Source organism: Brienomyrus brachyistius, chromosome 18 (assembly GCF_023856365.1).
Source record: "Brienomyrus brachyistius isolate T26 chromosome 18, BBRACH_0.4, whole genome shotgun sequence".
NCBI lineage: Eukaryota > Metazoa > Chordata > Actinopteri > Osteoglossiformes > Mormyridae > Brienomyrus > Brienomyrus brachyistius.
This window is the reverse complement of record NC_064550.1, coordinates 3,507,392-3,528,896: the sequence shown is the minus strand read 5'-3', so window position 1 is coordinate 3,528,896 and position 21,505 is coordinate 3,507,392. Positions and strand designations below refer to the sequence as shown.

Below are 21,505 nucleotides of genomic sequence, written 5' to 3'. Positions count from 1 at the left end.
CTCTGGGACCCGGGTTCGAGTCTCCGCCTGGGTCACATGTGTGCGGAGTTTGCATGTTCTCCCCATGTCGTCGTGGGGTTTCCTCCGGGTACTCCGGTTTCCCCCCACTGTCCAAAAACATGCTGAGGCTGATTGGACTTGCTAAATTGCCCATAGGAATGCATGTGAGAGTGAATGGTGTGTGAGTGTGCCCTGCGATGGGCTGGCCCCCCATCCTGGGTTGTTCCCTGCCTCGTGCCCATTGCTTCCGGGATAGGCTCCGGACACCCCCCCCCCCCCCCCGCGACCCAGTAGGATAAGCAGTTTGGAAAATGGATGGATGGATGGATGGATGGATTACTCAGCAATATGATGATAGGAAGACAATGGACAAATTCAAGAGTGAAAGCCTCAGTTGTGTGGAAGCACTTCACATCAAAAGTGAATTTAAATGCAGCTGATGCATGAAAATGCATCTATAAGAAAACATTCAAGTCTGATGGACTCACCCAGTAATGCAAGGTTAACCTTAGATATGTGCCATTTAGCCTCTAGAAATAACCTAGCCTGTCTTTGTCTTCATTATGACTTACAGTAATCGCAGAATGTTAAATAATTTATGTCAGAATAGTCGCTGCTAAAATGAAGGTTATAGCCCTGTCACTTAGCCATATCATCTTGCATAATACAGCACTTATTATTATTTTTTTTTTACATATTTTGTGTATTGAGTAGTGTGGAGAATGTAGAACTCATCTATAAAGTATGTCAAATAAGTAAGGTTTACCAATCAATCAGCTAGTGACTGGAAATGGCAGATTTTTGTCCAGACTGGAGGTGACCGTCAATCAGTCAGTCAATCAGTATGGCCACCTTTATGAGCCAAACCAATTCGACTAGGCATTGGTGAGGCTACGCCGAATTTCCGATGAATGTCCAGTGATATGTGTCCTACTTAACACTTATGAATACAGAACAAACCAGCAAGCACCTTTTTATGCGATGCTTGCTTGTTCGGAAGCTGCAACCATATTACAACAAAAACAGACCAGTGTGAAACAGAGCAATTTCAGTGCAGTCTATATCTCACTTCAAGTTGGTGAAAACACAAACCTTATATACCATTGGACTGATAAAGATATTTCATGTATGTCTCACGGTAAACAACACATAGTCCATAAATGGGTTAGCCAGCCTGTCAAATAGATAGAGGGTGCAGCATGGGTGGGTGATGAGGAAGAATTGGTTAAAAAAATGTCTTTGTTTATGTGGAAATGGTTTGTATTTGCAAAATTCAACATGGACCAATGCATTGTGGTTAAATTGGTAATGAACATTACTGCATACATTCCAAAAAAAATCATGATCTATATATTGTGGAATGTGATTATAACATCCATTTCGCCAAACCTCCTCAGCTTCCATCCACAGTCGGAAACTATGGAAACTTTCTCAGGACTGTTGGAGAAGCATTGCAGGTCTGTCCAACCTATTGACTGGTATTGTATATAAATGATTACTTGATTAATCGTCAAATTAATCGGTAGATTCCTACTTCCCAGGTAGGGTTGTAATGGTGTAACGGAGTTTTTGACTTGTGCCCTTTGCATCATTTTTGGTTTGGAATGCACAATGAAATGAACGAATACATTTCTTGACAGGCAGAACCTAAATTCACAAGTAGACGTTCAACATGGGAAATATTCTAATTGTGTGTAGAAGTTGGTTATGTGAAATATGTGACACTTTTTGCACTCAGTCATAATCCACAGTTTGGGGACATTTTGGTTTCCAAATAAATTACACTAACACTGGAGAGAGTAGTTGGTAAGACCAAGACTGGCTGTCAGCTTTGTTATACCAAACCGCCATGCTGCTGGAAACCAGTGGTGGAAAACGTACTGAGATTTCATACTTAAGTAAACATGCCAGATATGACACTAAAAAGTACTACACATTCAAACCTGTTATTCTTACAAAAAGCAACCTATCCTTTTAAATTCGCTCAAGAAAGGGTTGAATACAACACTGTATCTTACAACGTGTTACAATAAGGAAAACTGAGTCACAAGAGGATAATTGAATATTTTCTTTTTATTCACAGAATCAACTGTAGGTAATTTCATTATAGACTGGCCTCTACAGTTCCAGTTGTGATGTTAGGCTAGCACTGGGCCTGTGTAAGATGATTGTGTTATTGGTAATTATATAATCCATGATATCGGACTAGTAACTTTCAGGAGCAGATTAACTTCTCTGAGGGCCCAATACTGACTTGGGTAGGGGGGGTACTAAGTGGGCTATTTGAGCTGCTTTTTGGAGCCTAAAAAGAAACAAGGGAATTAAAAATGATGGAACATCAGTGGCAACAATACTGCCATCAATGGCACCAGTACCTGGTCAATAAAGTGAATTCTGATTATGGTAGTATGCTAATCAAAGCTTGGGGTGCCAACAGTAAAACTTACTGATCAGGGTGAGGGCGGGATTGCTGCCAGTAAAATTCACTGATTGGGCTGAGCTGGGAATTGCTCCGGCAGATTGTTTGGCCAAATTTAATAAGTTTAACTGTTTCTTCTTACAATGTAGCCCTAGACTGTAGCCCAGGATAGAAAATGCCTTACCACACCTGAGGCTAAGGTTAGTCTTGCATTTTTGCATACGCTTGATTAATTGTTTTCTCTCTACATCTATTTGCAATTTGTCTACCACTCTAATGGGATAGTATCAAAGACATGGGATAAATGTAATGTTGGTCTTGTATCTTTGTCCCATTTTCTTTTGTTACCAGTGAAACAACCAGTAGCCTTCCACTATACTCTAGTGTGACAAGAAACCTAGGTAGCATTAAGTGCCAAAGTAGAAATAGTCCATTATAGTCAGGATGGGGCCAACTTTGTCTATCCTGAAAAATCGTCTGTCGCTAAAAATGTAAATAATAGGCATGTTTTTATCATTTAAATTATCATATTATTCATCTTCGTTGGGCCCCTGGCTTTCAGGGGCTCCAGGTGGCTGTCTGCACCTGCATTGCACTAAGGCTGCCTCTGGTGTCCTGGTGTTAAATCTGACAGTGAATAACTGGTGAGTATCACCTTTGTCAGTGAAGTAGGCTTAGGCTGCACAATGCAGTATTGCAGAAAGATTTATTATGTGGCGCTCAGTTCAGCCTTCTTTCCTGTGTTTCCCATGTAGTTACAAAAACACATTGCTATTATCTTTTTAACTTGTTATTCACACAAATATATCACTGTAGGTAAATGTTAATTATAATAGTGGAACGTGGTTTACTGTCGCCATCCCCTGACAATTTCCTTGGGAGTATAAGACATTTTGAGGTGGTACATGGTGCAAAAAGTTTGTGAACCACTGCTTTACAGGCCCATGATGTATTTAAATCAGCCCACTGATCAGTCATTTTCCACAGGGAGTAGGAAAAAAACACAATAATCAGCACTATTGTAAAGATGTAATGGCTGCTGTTTAGCGGATGTTGACTTTTCATGCTATCGCGGTTTTCTTTCAGCTAAAACTATTTAAGTGCACTGCTTGTTGCTGCCTGCGTATGTCTGTGACCTGACATTATTGTTTATCCGATATTTTAAGTTACAATATCACCCGACACTAGATCTAGCATAAATGTGTCTCATCATATCTAGAGCATCACTCATTAGAATGTAATTACTGTAGCAGGAAGCGCATTTCAATAGTTTTTACTGCCACCTGGGTAGACTTTAACCTGGCCTCTTTGCTGTTTCTGTTAGACGTGCTGCATGTTTTTCACAAACCCAGCTTCCCGCGACCACTCAATTTACGTCAGTTGCACAGATTATGAGAATCACATGTTGTAGGAAGCCTGAGGCACATGGCTTGAAACTACAAACTATCAAGATGTCAATTGAGCGGAAATTCTTTAAATTGGAAACTCAAAACAGCCTGACAGGTACCTCAAATGTTTGCAGTGCCATTTTTTCAAGACGAGGTCGCAACAGAGCATCTTTGAATACAACAAATCGAATTAAGTCCGGGGTGCCCAACGTCCGTGCACTTGCACGCCCATTTTTCAGTGTGCAACTAATCGTGTACTGTAAACATTTTGCACCCTAACTTGTCAGAGGCCAAAAGATCAAAAACGTATCATTTTAACTCAAAATGGGAAAAGGATTATTAATTTTTTTTACTCAGATTTGAAGTCCACATGTCTTGTATGCAATGCGAGTGTGGCTTTACCAAAGAAGGACAATTTGGAGCGGCATTTCAAAACGATCCACAAAAGCTACAAGACCGAGTTCCCTGCTGAAACAGCCACACGCAGCCAAAAAGTGCGAGAACTGAAAAGTCAGTTAGCAGCACAGCAGTCAGTTTTTACCCAGCTGCATCTTCCCAGTGCCAGAGGTCCCACTAAGGTAGAGCAATACATTCATTTACGCTTTTTCAATTTGAAGAATTACCTGGATTTGTCGGGATTTGCTGTGTGCATGTTAACTATGTAGAAACGCAATAGCTAGAGTGATTATAGAGTAAAAGAGTAATAGCTATGGCTATTTGAACTGGTAGATCTCGGCACACTGGCCACTTGAAAAGTAGATCTTGAGTAAAAAAACGTTGGGCACCCCTGAATTAGGCACACGCAGAAACATCATGAGGAAGAATACCGTGAAACTGCAAGACTTGCCTAGACAAAGAATGCAGATATTTACTGAAAGATTGGATTGGTACTCAGAATCAGCAGAAATGCATATTAAATGGATGGGATTGGGGGACCAAAAAAGTGGATTGAAGATCAGGACATACCTAATATTCTGTATTGCCATGTTGTACTGTTTTTCATTCTTTCATTTTTGTATGTCATTTTAGGGCAGTGTGCTTCTTCTTCCCCTTTGCGAACATGAAATAAAATGCTTGTATTTGTTGTCTTGTCATCGTTGACCAAATTAAGACTGAATGGTCCTTTCATTGATTCTTCTTCACAAGCCCTGTATTTTTAAAATGATGTTATGTATTTTTAATTTAGCTGACGTTTTTATCTGAAGTGACATACAGTTGAAAATGTGGAGTCAGACTGTTCCTACAGCAGTTGGGCCCAATGGTGAAACTCTGTCTAACCTGGTGTTTGAACCAGCAACTTTCCAGTTGCTGGCACGGTGTCTTTCAGATACCTTCACACCACGAGTGGTGAGAGTATTAAAGCCACCAGAAGTCATTCATTCTCTATCGGAAGGCGTCTCTCCTAGTGCCAGCACAGTTTGGGCAGTGGGAGGATGCAGCCAGTTTTGACTCAAGCTAGTAAAAATGCCACACAATGCGTTTTTTCAGTATTTTAACTTCTCTGGTGTCTACACAGAAGGTATATGAATTGGTTTGATTGAAAACTGCCCAGAATTGGTTTTACAGGCCCATTTGCAGCCTTATTATTTGGCCCTAGAATGAAACAAGTCATTTTACATTTTTTTGGTGGGCTTATTAATATGTTGTTGAGCTCTGCTCTGATTGGCTGGTTTACAGTGAGGCACTGCAGTGGTTCACACAGAGCCAACATCTCTACAGCCAGTCCTGTAAAGCTATCCATCCATCCATCCATTTTCCAAACCGCTTGTCCTACTGGGTCGCGGGGGTCTGGAGCCTATCCCGGAAGCAATGGGCACGAGGCAGGGAACAACCCAGGATGGGGGGCCAGCCCATTGCAGGGCACACTCACACACCATTCACTCACACATGCACACCTACGGGCAATTTAGTAACCCCAATCAGCCTCAGCATGTTTTTGGACAGTGGGGGGAAGCCGGAGTACCTGGAGGAAACCCCACGACGACATGGGGAGAACATGCAAACTCCACACACATGTGACCAAGGCGGAGACTTGAACCCGGGTCCCAGAGGTGTGAAGCAACAGTGCTAACCACTGCACCACCATGCCGCCCCCCGTAAAACTATCGTAAAAATATAAAAATATATCATGTATAGTATGGAGGGTGTTTTGTGACAATATTCAATAAATAAATGTCATTTATATTATTTAAAGTATAATCTAAATTATCATGTAAATTATTTAAATGATTATATATAATATATTATTTAAATAGTTATTGCAACTGAATGGTTCCAAATATGTAAGTTAGTAACAGGAGTTTCTGGCAAACATACCCCTGAATAGGACTTAGCTTATTAGCCTACTAGCCTACTAAATAACCTTATATGCTGTCAATGTATATGTTTTTCCTTGCCAGGTGTACTTGTGGAAATTGCACACATGCCATTCCAGAGAGTGCAGGTTATGCAGGTCCATTGCAGGCCCATTGGCTTGAAAGTGGCCTGTGTTTGCTTCGTATAGGGCGCAGCTCAGACTGTTACGTGACAGTCTAGGATTTTTGAATCAGCCTGTTTTACCAGCTTTGGTGTGGCACTGCGATGGGTCACACAGACCCAACATCTCTACAGCCATATGTGGGATTTATATTTGAAAGAGGGATTTCAGATTCATGGTACTGTATGTCAGTTCCAAGTACTGAACTCTTCTTAGTCAGCTATGCCAGTATAAAATCGGGTTTTCATAGTATGGCACCTCTAGAACAACCTCAACCAACGCAGTGAAAAAAGCTCAATTTTCTCCAACAGCAACTTATCGAGCTAGCTATTTAATTACCTGAAGATGTTGATAAAGTTGTTGATGCCTCACTTAAAGTGTCATCATCCATGGAGGATTCTGCTTTGGCACTAGCTGCAGGCATGCTGCTGACTTTAGGGGGGAGCTTAACTTTCAGGCCGTCGAATACGGTACACTCGTCAGCTTTTAGATAGATTTTGTGTTTGACCAGATGTTTTCTCAGGTTAGAGATATTGGCATGGCCAGCTTTGCATTTCGCATTACAAATATTGCAGTGAGTGTTGTTTGCGTCGTTTGGAAAAGTGTAACCTTAGTTCAACATGTTGCAGGGTTGATGTCACATGGTCTTGCTCTCTCTCTTTCTGTAATCTATACTTTACTCTCTCACCCAGACGCACTGCTAAGCCCTGACATCTGGTACTGATTAATTGCACATTACGTTGATTGCAAATGACACCGGTAGGAGCATTTTCTCAAAATCAAACGTCTCATTATCCTTCAGGACCGCAAACTGACCAAGGCAGAACAGCAGCGCTTCAAGGAGGAGGCGGAGATGCTAAAGGGGTTGCAGCACCCCAATATCGTGCGCTTCTACGACTCCTGGGAGTCAGTGCTGCGGGGAAAGAAGTGCATTGTACTGGTGACAGAGCTCATGACCTCCGGAACCCTGAAAACGTAATCAACCTGCTTTACGGCACATCAAAATTCCACACAGTTAAAATAAAAAATTTCACTCTTAACTATACTGACATGAATGTTTACTTGTATGACCTGAGTGTTTGCTTGATCATTCATTTGTATAAATAGATAAGCAAATAATATTTTAAAATATATTTCATTGGCTTCCTCATCTCTTAAGGGGCACACAGACGCATCCCCTTGCTGATTTATTGGTAGCATGTCTTGTAGCAATTGACACTGAAAAGGAGCTCTATATATGTTGAATAACAAAGCTTGGAATTGAATTATACTATGGATCAGCTTCTGCTAGTGTTATAAGTATTTTTCTAAAGGTTCTGCCTCTTTCCACCTTTAATATTTGTGGCCATTTTATAGCAGTTCTTACTAATGAGGTTGGGCTGACTGTCCATTCACCTACAGTAGTTCTGTAACTGGAGAACCCTTCCGGCTTTTCTCCCTGCTCTGCAGGTACCTGAAGCGTTTCAAGGTGATGAAACCCAAGGTGCTGCGCAGCTGGTGTCGGCAGATCCTGAAGGGTCTGCAGTTCCTGCACACGCGCACACCGCCTATTGTGCACCGCGACCTCAAGTGTGACAACATCTTCATCACAGGACCTACAGGCTCTGTCAAGATCGGTGACCTGGGCCTGGCCACACTGATGAGGACCTCTTTCGCCAAGAGTGTTATAGGTAGGCTGGATCCTACTACGTGCGGTATTTCCTGGGAAACTGGTGGTGGAAGGGAATTTGAAACATCTATCTATTCTTTTGCTTTTTTCACATCTCACTTTCTACTCCTCTTTTACCTGACTCTTCTTTCTTTCCTTGTCGATCTTAGTGATTCTTTCCTATTGTTTATTCCCTCACTTATAATGAAAGTGGGGAACCTTTTTTGTGTGACAAGCCAGCGGGCTGTTGGCTCAGTTCATTGAGGCCCTGTAGTGTGAAAACTGATGCTGCTTCTATTTGTCAAGTCATGTTACATTTCCTGGTAAAGAAGTGAAGTGCAGTGAAATATCCATCATCCACTGGAAATGAGTCTGACTTACTGTCAGCAATGCAAGCCAAGTTCTCACTCTGGTTATACTGGGTCTTAATGACCTGTAACAGCACCCCCAACAGGCCCCCTGAGGGACATGGCCATATCCATAAAACACATCTAGGCTGGTTGGGCAAAGCTACAGTGAATCCTCCAGTGTCATTGTAAGAGTAAAATGCTGGTCCAGTGGTCTGTGACCAGGATGGAATCTGCATTACCCCTTTGGTATCTGAGGTTCAACCAATACATGGATGCTCCACATCCTGACAAGTTTCCTGATGAGCCCCCTAAAGTTGCACCCTTGCTTCCCCTTTCAAATTATTATAACAATAATAATTGATACTTTATTGATCCCCGTAGGGAGATTGTCTTTACACCTCCCTCAACTTGCTCTTTGTAGAGTAAGCTTTCTGCAAAGGGCAGTCACCTGTTGTCACCCAGGGAGCTGGTGGTTAAGGACCTTGCTCAAGGAGCTGTAGACGTGCTAAGGCTGGGTTTGAACCAGCAACCTTCTGATTACAGGCACATAGGCTTAGCCCACTGAGCCACATGCTGCTTAAAGATTGGGGCCTCTAGTTTTTGCCAATACAGAGGCACTGTAACCGACCTTAATGCAATGTTGAATTGGCTTGTGAAATAAAACAGCCCTACAACGTCCAGAAGCCCTGGAGCCTTATCACTTAAGAGCTTTTTTGCCACGGCAGTGACCTCAGCCAGAGTGATGCCCTAGTCCTCTGACTCTACTTCCTCCTAGGAAGCCGTGCCAGTGGGATTCCGGAGGATCTCCAAGTGCTCCTATAACATCCACCATGAATGCTTACTCACACAGTAGGCAGGTTTTCATTCAAGAGATTTTATACCCAAAAATACTTTTAATACTAAAAAGTGGCCGATGGAAACATTGTTTAACACTATTTAGTATTTAACCATTTAGTTTTAGCAGATAAAGTCTTTGTCAACACTTGACGTTTAGGAAAAAACTACGATGAAAACCTTTTTTTATGAGAAAGACGTACAAGAGGGCTTTTACACAAAAGTTCTGACAGGTGACAGGACTGTTATCACGTGTCTCTTCTACCTCAAACACACGTGCACACTGCGTAAATAGTGGTGGACTGTTGTCTTGCTGACACCAAGGCCTCTTTTTTCCACCTGCGCAAATCGCGACGCAAAGTGGTTTTCCTAGTTCTGTACCAGCGCATTGCTCATTTTCACGCTATGTGTGCACATCATCAAAATAGTAAATGATTTTCTGCTCATAGAAGTCGTGTTTTTTTAAATCAGGCGTGGCTGGATGCTTTGTAGGTGTGTTGCTATTTCAAGGAAGACCAGAGGCATTGCGATTTTGACCAACAAAATCCACATTTGGACTGCTGAAAATGCATTTCAGATATTCAGATAAGTCAGCTGGAACATTACAATGCATCCCTCAGAAGGTCACAGCATTCTTTGTGGCATTTTGTGTGTTGCATACCATTGCCACATGTGATGGATGTCTGTTGGACATAAATGAGGACACATTAGGAGACTTTAGAAGGCGTGATGCTGAACTGCATTTGCCGATACCAACAAAGGCTGCAGCTTGGGCAAGGAGGGATCAGCTGGGAGAAGAGCTGAATCACCTGTAGCCTGGTAAGGAATCTAAATTGTGAGATGTCGAAAAATAACTGCCTTATTGCCTTTTATTTGAACATGTATACACTTTACAACTGTAGGTTTTTGAACAAAGATTGTACTTTTATTTATATTCTGCAAACTGCAGACCCACAATTAAAATAAACTCAAGCATCATTAAGTCCCCATTCCCAGTTGCTGGTCTCGTTCAGCATTGAGCTTCTGCTTTCCTCATCTTTTGACATCCTTATACCACTGAGCAGATGACCTGGTGATGCTATAAAACGAGGGGGCACTCGCTGCTACCTCATCCCACACCTGCTTCACCTCGAAAGGTTTAGATATTATGTCATTAAGCTTGGCCTTTTTTTTATCAATAAAGGTCAGTTTTATGGAAATGCAATGATCACAAGAAATTTCGCTAATGTTTTTGATGTACATTTTTGTTTTTTCGCTGAGAATCTGCACATCAAATGGATGGAAATATATTGTCTTGTTCACATGCATTTTGTTTTCATTTAACTCTAGAAATTTCATGTTGCACTTCATTCTACTATTGCTAAAACCATTTTAGCTCAACCAGTATTGAATTTAGATTCAGGTAAATCGGATCAATTAGGTAAGTTTTGTGTTCAGCATTGAGTCACTGTGAATATGTAGGCAGATATTCCCTGATGAATGATGCAGTGGCATATTGTGAAGACACTTGTATTATAACTGCAATGAGTCATTTCTATTATAGTTGAGGCTTCATCAGTTGCTAAGGCTACTCAGTTTCAAAAAGTGTATGATTTTGTAGATCGGTACGGTTGTTCAGGGGTGCTAATGAGAAGAAGCCCTCTTGTGTGTCAAATTCTGCTGTAACTCTCCACATGAAAATGAGGCCAGGTGGCTCATGCTGGATGTGTTTCATCAGCAGAGAAAAATTCTGAATCACCTGTCATGCTGCTCTTTGTCAATACGGTTAGATATAGTTAGGAGACACTAAACTTCTTTGAAGCAACTCAAAGCAAGCTCAATTTTCACAAAACTATGTTCTTCACATGAGAAATAGGGTAACACTCTTGTTCTTACCTGTGCTTATGAAAACTGCTTACTGTGCCCATACACTTGAGAACTCTACACACACTCAGGCAGTGATGGGAACTAAACAGACAACCTTGAAGATGTGAGCTGCTGCACATCGCGTTATTAATATGCTAAACGATTACTCTCAGCAGGGATACCTTGGTGAGTCATTACGTAGTTCTCTTGCCTCACACCTCCAAGGTTGGGATTTCAAATCTGGCCCCCAATCTGCATATATGGAGCAGGGTTGCACGATATTTGGTGAAATACGAATAATGATTTTTGTCACTCAATTCTCTCAATTTTTGTCATGCCATTTCCTATCACAATTCTTGTGCAGTATATATTTTTTATTATTAGGGCTGTGAATCAATTTTTAAAAACGAACTATTTAATTGTACAGGTTTTTATGATTAATTGAAATGAATTACACCTAATGTTAAAACTTATAATCATAAATATTTATATACTGAATCTTCAAATCTAGAATTAACACAAAGAGGTCATTCTCAAGAACTCATTACCGTAATATATCAGCTTTATCTATTTTTTTTATTACTTTGAAGATAGACTCAAATTATTCAACATCAGAGAGTTGTATTTTCCTCTGGGGTAGTTAATCAGTTTATGTAACTATTTATTTCTGTAATAATCAGAAGTATGTCATCAAATCCAGGGCAAATTACAGAGATAGAAAATTCAAGACTAATCAAAAATCAGTGAAAATATTCATCTTAGATGCAATTTAATACAGTACAGATACAGAACAGTTTAGAAAGGGGGAATCAATCTAAAAATTACTGGTCAAATATATTACTCGTCAAATATAAAATTACTGGTCAAAAATGATTTGTCACATTTCTAGAAAAAAGGCCTCTACTAATAATTATTAATAAATCAGATTTTACCAACACAAAAATGTTAGAAACGATGCATCCCGAGTTCATCCTAAATTGTATCTGTTGTACACTTTATAAAATGAGGCAGTCCATCATAAACTCTTATTCCGGTGCACCGTTGCGAATGGGGGACTCTTCCATCCCTATATTATATACATCATATATACAACACTGCAATACTGTAAGCAAGTTGACATATTCCGTTTTTTTATATCTAATGTTTAAGAAAATTGTCATATAGTATAAAGAACACACCACCACACGCAAGTTCTCTTTTTATGCTATCAGAACAGTGGGATTCACATTTATAACTGTAACACCCAATATCAGCTATTTTCTGTGTAATAAAGAAATTAACATTTGTCTATATCAGTAAAACAATCGAATAAAAGTCCATGGAAAAATTTGTCAACATTTCAACTACATACGGCAAGAAGCCCGAACTCTTTCGGACTCAGCCATTGATAACAGACGCTATGGTCAGCTAGGTTTTCTAATGCTAACGTTAGCGGTGCGTCGTACGCTACGTCCGGTGTCTGGTCAGTCTGTGGTTTTTGAGAATCGATACAAAATATTGCGCAAGATTAATGTGATGTGTCTGCAGTAATTAGCATGGTCCTCGAAGGATGTCATAGACACTGAAATGGCCCTTAATATGAAAAAGGCAAGGGTGTAAAATGTGGACTGCTGACTCGAGTGTGATTTTCAATTCCAAACCAGTCTGCACACGCATTTACATGCATGCAACAGTTTTATTACCTCGTAACTAGTCTGTAGGGTTTGCTGACTGTCCCAACGCTTTTCAGGTAGCTCATTTTAGGTTTATAATGGAACAATATAGATTTGCCGTATGATTTCCAGCTTGAGCCTCACGTCTAATGCGTGAGTCTTGTTTTTATACTCTTAATATATCATTATAATAAGCGGCTTCTTGGCATCACTAAAATATACCGCACATTTTTTTACTTACATTCCACTAAAATGCATAAATAGATAAATAAAACAAACAAACAAAGTTACGTTTCACTTTAAACCAACATGGCAGCGCGCCCTTATCCGCCATTTTAAAGAAACCAGTTAAATCCGAGCCGCGCTTCATCCGAACAGAAAATACCGGATAAGTGTTTGGCCAAAGCAGAACCCACAAGTTTATCCTGAAGTTGTTTAGCCAAGTCAGGGACCAGGTTAGCTTCAGGTTAGCAACTTTTGGTACTGACTGACCTAGACTGTAATGTACATTTGACGGGAAATCGCAGGTTTCCGTCAGTTTACCTGGTTTAACACAGCTGCTTGGTTACCAACTAAACCAGAGTTCTGGGTTACCCATCTGGGGTTAAACATGATCCATGTCGATTAAAAGAGATATTTCGACATAAACGTCTTCATTTTAAACAATGCTATGATAGCTTGAGGCCCAAAGTAAAAAAAGAGAAATTCAGCCGATTAGCCGCTAGCGTGCTAATTCCGGTCCCGAAAAGACAGACTGTCTCAATAAAATGTGATATTTAACAAACGTGTCAACCAGCAGTAGTAGCATTTATTAATATCCGTGCGTTATGACTGAAATGAGCTCATGTCAAACCATGGTCTTATACACAAGAAGAAAGGAGCACACAAAGTTGATTTTAAATATATTTATATTTATTTACTTATACTTAACCTATATATTATATATTTACTTATATTTAACCTATATATTAGATATATTTACTTGTATTTAACCCATATATATTACATATATTTACTTATTTAACCTATATATTACATATATATTTACTTATATTTAACCCATATATATTTACTTTTACTGAACCTATATATAATACATGCATATTTACATTTATTTACATATATACATTATATACATGGAGCAGAGACTAATGTCTCGCTCTCTTCTTTGGAGGCTCTTTGGCCGGGGGCTCGTCCCACACATCGACCTCGATCAGGGGGGCATAACCCTTCAGCCCCGGGTTGCCAGAGGTCTCCGCAATGTCAATTATATTTTTGTCTCCCACCTGTTCGGTGAATTTCGGGCAGGAGACGGCAACCCACAGGCGCTGCTTTATCCTGCGCCCCAGATCGAGGGAGTGGGGGCGAGGTCGGCCAGAAGGGTAGAGCAGCCTTGGTTCCACGAGCCGCCGGTACATCGCCCTGTACTCCTCCACGCTGCGCCCGTGGATCCTCAGCGGCTCTGTCCTCCTGGCCTCCCAAAGAGCCTCCAAGGCTTGGTCTGTGGGATCCTTTGGGGGTAAGGGTTGGAGATCCGGGAGATCCGCTGCATTCAGGGCTCGACGCTCGTCCCGGGCCTTCTGCTGCCTCTGATCTGCCTCTTGAATCACTGTAACCTGAGACTCGCATTTTGGAAACAATATTGAAATTAATGCATGATATATTTGATGGATATTTTAACCAGAGAAGTTACAAAAATATTAACTTCAAACTTACCTCCTCCATCATGTGGATTTCAATCCAAAATAATCTGAAGACAATGTAGTAGTTCAGCAGGAGTTGAAAATCGGTCTTGATCGCAGAATGGTCAGGAGTCTGTCTGTCTGCTGTTATGATTCAAACTTTGTAAAATGCTGGTGATAACACTGCAGAATATTTGCGATGATTTAAGATGCTGGGCACCATGGATTCCCAAAGTAAACAACAAATCTTTGTATGAACAGCTTAAACTCAACTGATGTGCTGGTAAATGGTATAATAAATAGTATAATAAATATCTAGCCTGGCTGTGGAGGATGTCATTGATATTTCTAGCTGGCAGGAATGACCTTCAGATTTTTACATGTAAAACCTGTACAGATGTTCTATTTGGTCAGTCTGCCATTTGTACTGCACATTACCACAGTATGAATAAAGAGCAAGTAGCTCTTCTGGAAGAACCCAACTTCCATCATCCTGTTCTGGTCAGGATCTCAGTGGGCCTGGAGCCTATACTGAGCAGCGCAGGGCATGAGGCTGTACCCCATCCCTAACGTTGGATGGGATGGCCAGGCCATCGCAGGGGAGATACCCAGTCATACATTGTAGGCATATAAATGGTGTCACTCAGCTAAACTGCATGTCCAGAGTAGTTATGGGATTCCTATCTAATATGGTGAGATCATGCACCCCCCTCCCCCCCCAGCCCTGGAGGTATGAGGCATCGGTGCCAGTGTCCACTGTGCCACTCCACCCCTATTGCGATGCAGTGCAATTCAACACAATTTGATTGAACACAATGTGATTCAATGCGATATGATGCCAAAGAATATGACACTATAAATCATTAAAATTAGTTTTTTTATTTTGGGTTATATGCAATTAAGTTGAATGATTTAAACACATATGTAGTTTTGTGTTATTTGATATTTGGTTAACTATTTTGGGAAAATCATCAAATCGGATCAATAATCATTCTAATGTACTTAAAAATTTAAGGTAATGGCATTTGCTGATGGACAGATTCAGAATCATGAATTAGAGGTGGTAATGGAATTTCCACAATAGTTAGAAAGAGAGCTTTTATGGGCTTTCAAGCCTTGGAATGAACAAAGAATATAATGCTTGAATGTTAGATAGAAGGTTAGTGTTATTTTACAAGATAAGATTATGTCAGAAAAATATGCAAAGTAAAGAAGAGCAACAAACAAAGTAGTCATTCACGTGTTGTACTTCTGCTTATTATGAGGAACTGGTGTTGTAAAGCAGTTGTTGCTGGGAGGAATGTCGGAGAATGAGGTGAAAAATAGAAATTGTCACGGAAAGGAGCAAACAAAATCACAGGACACGGTGGCTGCAAAACCTCCTCCTGTTTCTTGGTCTGCTCTGTAATGACAGACATCAAAAGGTGTTGACTAAGTCTAATGTTTCGAAAAGGTTTTTAGAAATGGTAACTGTGTTTCAGGAAAGGAGTTACTTTGTTGTCAAAGTGACAGCTTTCTTTGTACCTTGCTCTGTTTTCAAGGAACCCCAGAGTTCATGGCTCCTGAAATGTACGAGGAGCACTATGACGAGTCAGTGGATGTGTATGCCTTTGGGATGTGCATGCTGGAGATGGCCACCTCAGAGTACCCCTACTCTGAGTGCCAGAACGCCGCACAAATCTACCGCAAAGTTACTAGTGTAAGTCTCTACTGATCTGCTGAATGTTTTTGGGTATACGTACATGCCACCTCATACATGTCCAGTGGTCTGTATACCATGTTCAGTGTTTTTAATGGTCTGTTTTCTGTGTTCTGTGTCTCTTAATTTATTACTCTCTGTTTTGTAATCTTGATCTCTGTGTCCCCATTCCTCTCCTTTTTCCCTCTCTGTCTATACCTGTTAATTGAGCTCTTTCCTTTCTATTCAGGGTATCAAGCCTGCCAGTTTTGACAAAGTGAGTGACCCTGAAATTAAGGAGATTATTGAGGGCTGTATTAGACAGAATAAGAGTCAGAGGTGAGTATTACTGCATCATAAAATGAAAAAAGAGAATTTTCAATAAGCTGAATATAATTATCTGACAGACCATCCTTTCTACAAAAATGTTGAAGAATGAGAAAAATATTGTTTTTCACTGACCCTATAATATCCTGACCAAAATCCCACAAAATAAACCGTGCCTTCTAGGTTTGATTTGAACCATTTAAGGACTGTACCTGACAGGCCTACCCAGTTTCCTAACCTATCTCACAGTTCCTTATGGTCCACTGTGTCAAAGGATGTGATGAGGTCCAGTAACGCTTGTGTCGATAATTTACCTGAATCCACATTTAGACTGATTCACCAAGTTAGTCACTCCTTCTCGTCTTCTCCTTTGCAGACTATCTATCCGGGACCTGCTAAATCATGCATTTTTCGGTGAGGACACAGGAGTACGTGTGGAGTTGGCTGAGGAAGACACAGGTCACCAGGATTGCCTAGCACTCCGCATATGGGTGGAGGAGCCCAAGAAACTGAAGGGCAAGCACAAGGACAATGAGGCCATCGAGTTCAGCTATGACCTGGAGAATGACAGTGCTGAGGAGGTGGCCCTGGAGATGGTAAGGTGAAGAGGGACTAGGAAGTGTTAGAAAGCCACACACAGACAAAATGCCAGAGCTGCCAGTTCACCTGCCTTCCTCTGGACTGCCCTACCCCAGGTGAAATCTGGCTTCTTCCATGAGAGTGATGCCAAGGTGGTGGGCAAGTCTATTCGAGACAGAGTTACACTCATCAAGAAATCCCGTGAGAGGCGTCAGCAACAGCTACAGTATGGGCTGGAAGACAGGAGAGATTCCACCACGCTCACTTCCTCGCATCCATGCACCCAGCCGTTTGGCCACACCTCACTGGGCCCAGGAGCGACAGCTGAAGGTGGAGTCCCTGGGGAGGCTGATGACGTGCCAGAGGTTGAACAGCTTGTCAGGCAGCAGCCACATATACACGGTGTCACGGCCACTGGCCTCCCAGGTCTCTGCAAGCCGAGTACTGGGTTTCCTCCCATGAGTGGGCAATATGGAAGGTACAGCCTAGCAATTTCTGAATTGTATTCTCTGTCTGTATCTCTCTTCCACAGAAGGAGAGAGTGTCCCTTCTGTCAGCTGTGACTTGGCTCCCAGTGGGCAAAACCAAGCCTTTCCCCTCCCGGGGGAATCCGCCCTGCAGGCAGGGTACCCTTACGCCCACACACAGTCCGTCTACCAAACCACCACCTCTGTGAGTGTCTGTTTTGGTGCCATTCTGTGCACTCTACACTGGTATTTGGGGGCTATTGGTGTTGAATTCACCCCTTTTCAACTAGGTATTCAAGATATATTGTGCTCGTGCGCAATAATCACATCACATTTGTTGATACTGCTTTGTGTCTGTTGACACAACTCATAACAGCACGCCAACTTATTTGACAGTTATATTAAATGTTATATTTGGCTATAGTTTATTTTAGCTAATTTCATATCCTTTTTTTATAAATATTGCAGTGTTACTCATGGAAATTTAATATATCTCCATGTGACATCGTGATTTGATATCGTGCAGCCCTGTTTTCAACATAGCATTACTCTGAAACAGCTATTTTTTAAACAGGGAGTGATGAGGAAGATTATTCAAAATCATAAAAGCAGACCAGTCAAAGATAATGTGCATTTTAGGTGCATTTTAACGCTGTTTGGCACAAAATGAAGAATGTACCAGGTTAATCTTTCTTTTTCAGCATGTGGTAAACCCAGGGCAGTTTAGTAGATAATAGCCACCTGGGAGACAGTTGCCCCTGTTGGAAAAATCACACATATAGCCCATATCTTGTTAAACTTTACCAAAATTATAACAAATGTAACTAAATAAAGCCTTTAGTGAACATTATATTACAAAGTACTGGTCATCCAGTGTATAGCTTTGACCACTACATAATTTAAAAGAAGCTAATTAAATTAAAATGTGTTGTTTACAGCCTTGTTCAGTGCTTACAGTCTATTAAAAGAAGACATATAGCTACAGTATCATGCCTTTATCTTTTTCATATGGTTTGAAAAAACACTGCTGTACCATGGTTTTAATAGCAGCCTTTTTATTGCCATCACTCCTGCAAACTCAGTGCTTTTAAACCCTCAGGCGGTGCAGAGTGCTGGGGGCGTCTCCCAATCACAGTTCCCTGCCTCGTGTCAGAGTGTGCCTGTTGGCCAGGCTGGCAGTGTTTCCAGTGCCCCTCTTGGGCAGAGCATGGGGCTACCTTGCGTGCCCATAGGACAGAGCCTGCCGCAGCCAGCTGCTATGGCAACACAGCAATCCCCAGAAGTGCCACAGCAGTATTCACTGGTAAGTCTTCTTGCTGCATTCTGTGTTTCATGTCTACTTCGTGTCTGCCCTGTTCTTTGCAGTTACCTCTTTCTTTCTCCTCTTCCTTTCAGGGCTTTGTAGATTTTTGTCTAATATAAATCTGATTCTCTCGCATAAATATTTTTATGCAAGGATCCCCTAGAACAGGTTTGCCTGAAATTAGTTACTTCCTTCTCATATCTTACAGTAATTCTGACCAGTCACTTAGAACAGTAACCTGTTTTTGTTATTTGTTTTCTCAAGACAGAGAAAACATAGTTGTTATCCTTACAGCATGTAGTTTTGCATTGTTTTTTTATTTCAGATTTGTTTGAAGCAAGCAAAATATATAATTAATATGCTTTTCAAACAAGTGGCTATTTATGTAGAAGATTAGATCAATAAATAACAAAATCAATCAATACATTTGAAATCAATAAATTACATAGCGCCATACAAAATTAAGTAATATACTGATGACTCGAAGCTTACAATTTGATGTAAAAAATTGGGAAAATAATCTGGATGTGCTGGGTAAGATCGAGGTCACACCATTCCCTTTTCTTCATTTTCTTCCAGTTTGAAATAAAGAGCTACCCAAATAGATGACCATTCAATGCCAACTAGTCATGGGGGGAGCACCACTGTATGTGTGCTGTCAGACACTTGCTGCTTTTCACTTTGTAGACGGCAGCTTTCTTTGACTGACTTAAAGGGTTTGGGAAGAGAACAGCTTGGTTCTGGCCTCAGGCTCATACACAAATAATCAGCAGTGCTATAGAATGAAGCCCAGCTTTCTAACCCACTTCACAGAGTGCAGAGCAGTTTTTATTACCCTTGCTAACTCCCTGTATGTATGTATGTATGCACATATGTAATATGCTTCACATTTCCCTGGTTGGGGCTGGAGTCCTGCCTCTGCTCTGTGTGTATGGATTTTTCATGGTCTCCTCATCCTGCATCATCACCACTGATTTCCTCGATTGATTCAGTTCCAATTGACAAGGTCCTGATTTGCTTCAGTTTTTAATTCGACTCCATTTGATTCAGTATTCAAATTGAGGTTATTTCAGTTACAGAGATCCCCTGAGAACTAATGCTGTAAATTGCAAAAGGAACCCTCTAACCTGATGCATTATTAAAATATTAATATGTGCATTAAGAATTGACCCCAAAGCAGTTGCATTAATGCACTTTTTATTTAACATGACCAATAAGTTTTAGATGAGACATTTTTGCTGATTGCCCATCTGATTGATGTCAGGTTTTGGAAATTTGTGGTATTTCCACAGTACTTTACCTCTATTTTGCACATCTTACATACAACGTTGCTTTTGTCCAGCTCTTCATTGTCTACAGCCTTCTGAAATCCAAAATACATCCAGATATCTGCCTTTAGGCTTGACGGTACCTGCCGTGGAGTAGCTCATGCCATGTTTTTATGTACTTTTGTCTCCCAGATCTCGTTCCACGAGGCTGGCCATGCGAGACTAGCAGAGTTAAAGCATCACACATCCACGGGAAAAGACCATAATTGTAAAAGGCTTATATTAAAAAAACGATCTCCTGATTTTATGAATCATTATCAGATTATGCAAATGAAGAACTGTTTGAATCAGAAAATCATTTTTTTTGATCCCAGCCCTAGTATGTGCACTTGTACAGTATGTACTCTGTGATAGACTGGCATCTTGTGCAGGGTATACCCCAGGCTTGTATCTTGTGCTATCTGGGATAGGTTCCAGGCCCTGTGACCCTGACCAGGATATGCAGTTAGAGGATGGATCGATATTTCGTTTGTAGCCGCAAAAACAAAACATTATGTGACATTATGATGCTGGATACTTACAAGGGGTGTGCATTGATAGATTAGTAATGCAGACATGAAATGTGAGTACCTGTTCGCTTCCGAATGTCTTACACACAAGCCTGTAGAGATGGCTTTTCTGTAGAATATTATGTGTTCTTCCATTCATCTGAAGTTAGTTTACAAAAACAACAGGGATTGTTTTGGCTAGCTGCCCAGATTTGTCGGAAACGCTGTAAGTCATGGAATGTGAAACGTATCTGAACATGAGGGGGGCATATAGTCATGTCCATGTGACTGTTTGCTGAGAAACAACCTTTTGTTTTAAAAAACACAAATATATTTCAGGCCCTGAATTGTAATAAATTTCTGTTGGTTTGCATTAAATTACCGCTTTCCGCTTGGCAAATATGCATAGTTTTGGAACTGGTCCTCCTCCGGCACAGATGCTTTGTCTGTTAAGATAACACCAAAACCATTTGATGGATCTATTTCAAACTTTGCAGAGGCATTGTATGCGTAACAAACTAGACCTGATTAAATTTTCAGACAGATTGCCCCAAAGTTGTAGCAGTACTGCATGGTGATGTCAAAAAAGTGGCAGTTCTGACGCTTGATCCTATTAAGACGTTAGCTCAAAAGGTTTTTGACAGATGTTTTTCGAACTTTGCAGAAGCAATGTATGGGTGCTGAAATAGAACTGTTTACATTTTGAAATGGTTGGCCCCCAAACTACAGAGCTACATGGGAATTATAAACTATATGTACAAAAGTATTGGGACACCTGGCCACTACACTTACAGGAAATTTGATGACACCCTTGCAGCTATAACAGCTGCCACTCTTCTGGAAGGCTTTCTACAAGATTTTGGAGTGTGTCTGTGGAACTGGTTATGCCCTTATTGACTTTTGTTGCCTTACCACAAAGCTGCTCTTCTTTCATTGTTTCATACATTAGAAATTTTATGATGACGTCGTTTAAATGAAACTAACTTTTTGTACTGTTTGGGTATCTTTTGCTGTAAATCTTCTTCAGAATGAAATTTATTT

General features: G+C 40.8%; 2 protein-coding genes across 8 annotated transcripts in view; one reads left to right on the top strand and one right to left on the bottom strand.

The window, feature by feature from the left end:
- si:dkey-151g10.3 (serine/threonine-protein kinase WNK3) overlaps positions 1-21,505 on the top strand; it is a 64,573-nt gene that overhangs the window by 20,586 nt on the left and 22,482 nt on the right. For 4 of the 6 annotated variants that reach the window (XM_048983031.1, XM_048983037.1, XM_048983034.1 and 1 more), the window contains 8 exons: positions 7,086-7,258; positions 7,733-7,953; positions 15,836-15,993; positions 16,223-16,311; positions 16,676-16,895; positions 16,995-17,304; positions 17,411-17,550; positions 18,445-18,648. In XM_048983031.1, the coding sequence (XP_048838988.1) occupies positions 7,086-7,258; positions 7,733-7,953; positions 15,836-15,993; positions 16,223-16,311; positions 16,676-16,895; positions 16,995-17,304; positions 17,411-17,550; positions 18,445-18,648 (1,515 nt within the window). Of the gene's footprint in view, positions 1-7,085; positions 7,259-7,732; positions 7,954-8,653; positions 9,935-15,835; positions 15,994-16,222; positions 16,312-16,675; positions 16,896-16,994; positions 17,305-17,410; positions 17,551-18,444; positions 18,649-21,505 lie in introns of those variants that run through there. The other 2 variants (XM_048983033.1, XM_048983036.1) reach the window with 2 other exon arrangements.
- LOC125712703 (uncharacterized protein C22orf31-like) lies at positions 13,568-15,006 on the bottom strand. 2 transcript variants are annotated; one of them, XM_048983060.1, is made up of 2 exons: positions 14,329-15,006; positions 13,568-14,234 (listed from the first exon to the last, which is right to left on the bottom strand). In XM_048983060.1, the coding sequence occupies exons 1-2, from the start codon at positions 14,338-14,340 to the stop codon at positions 13,761-13,763; spliced, it is 486 nt and encodes a 161-aa protein (XP_048839017.1). In that variant the 5' UTR covers positions 14,341-15,006; the 3' UTR covers positions 13,568-13,760. The 2 variants fall into 2 exon arrangements, with proteins under 2 accessions (XP_048839017.1, XP_048839018.1); XM_048983061.1 differs by having other exon boundaries at positions 13,568-14,228.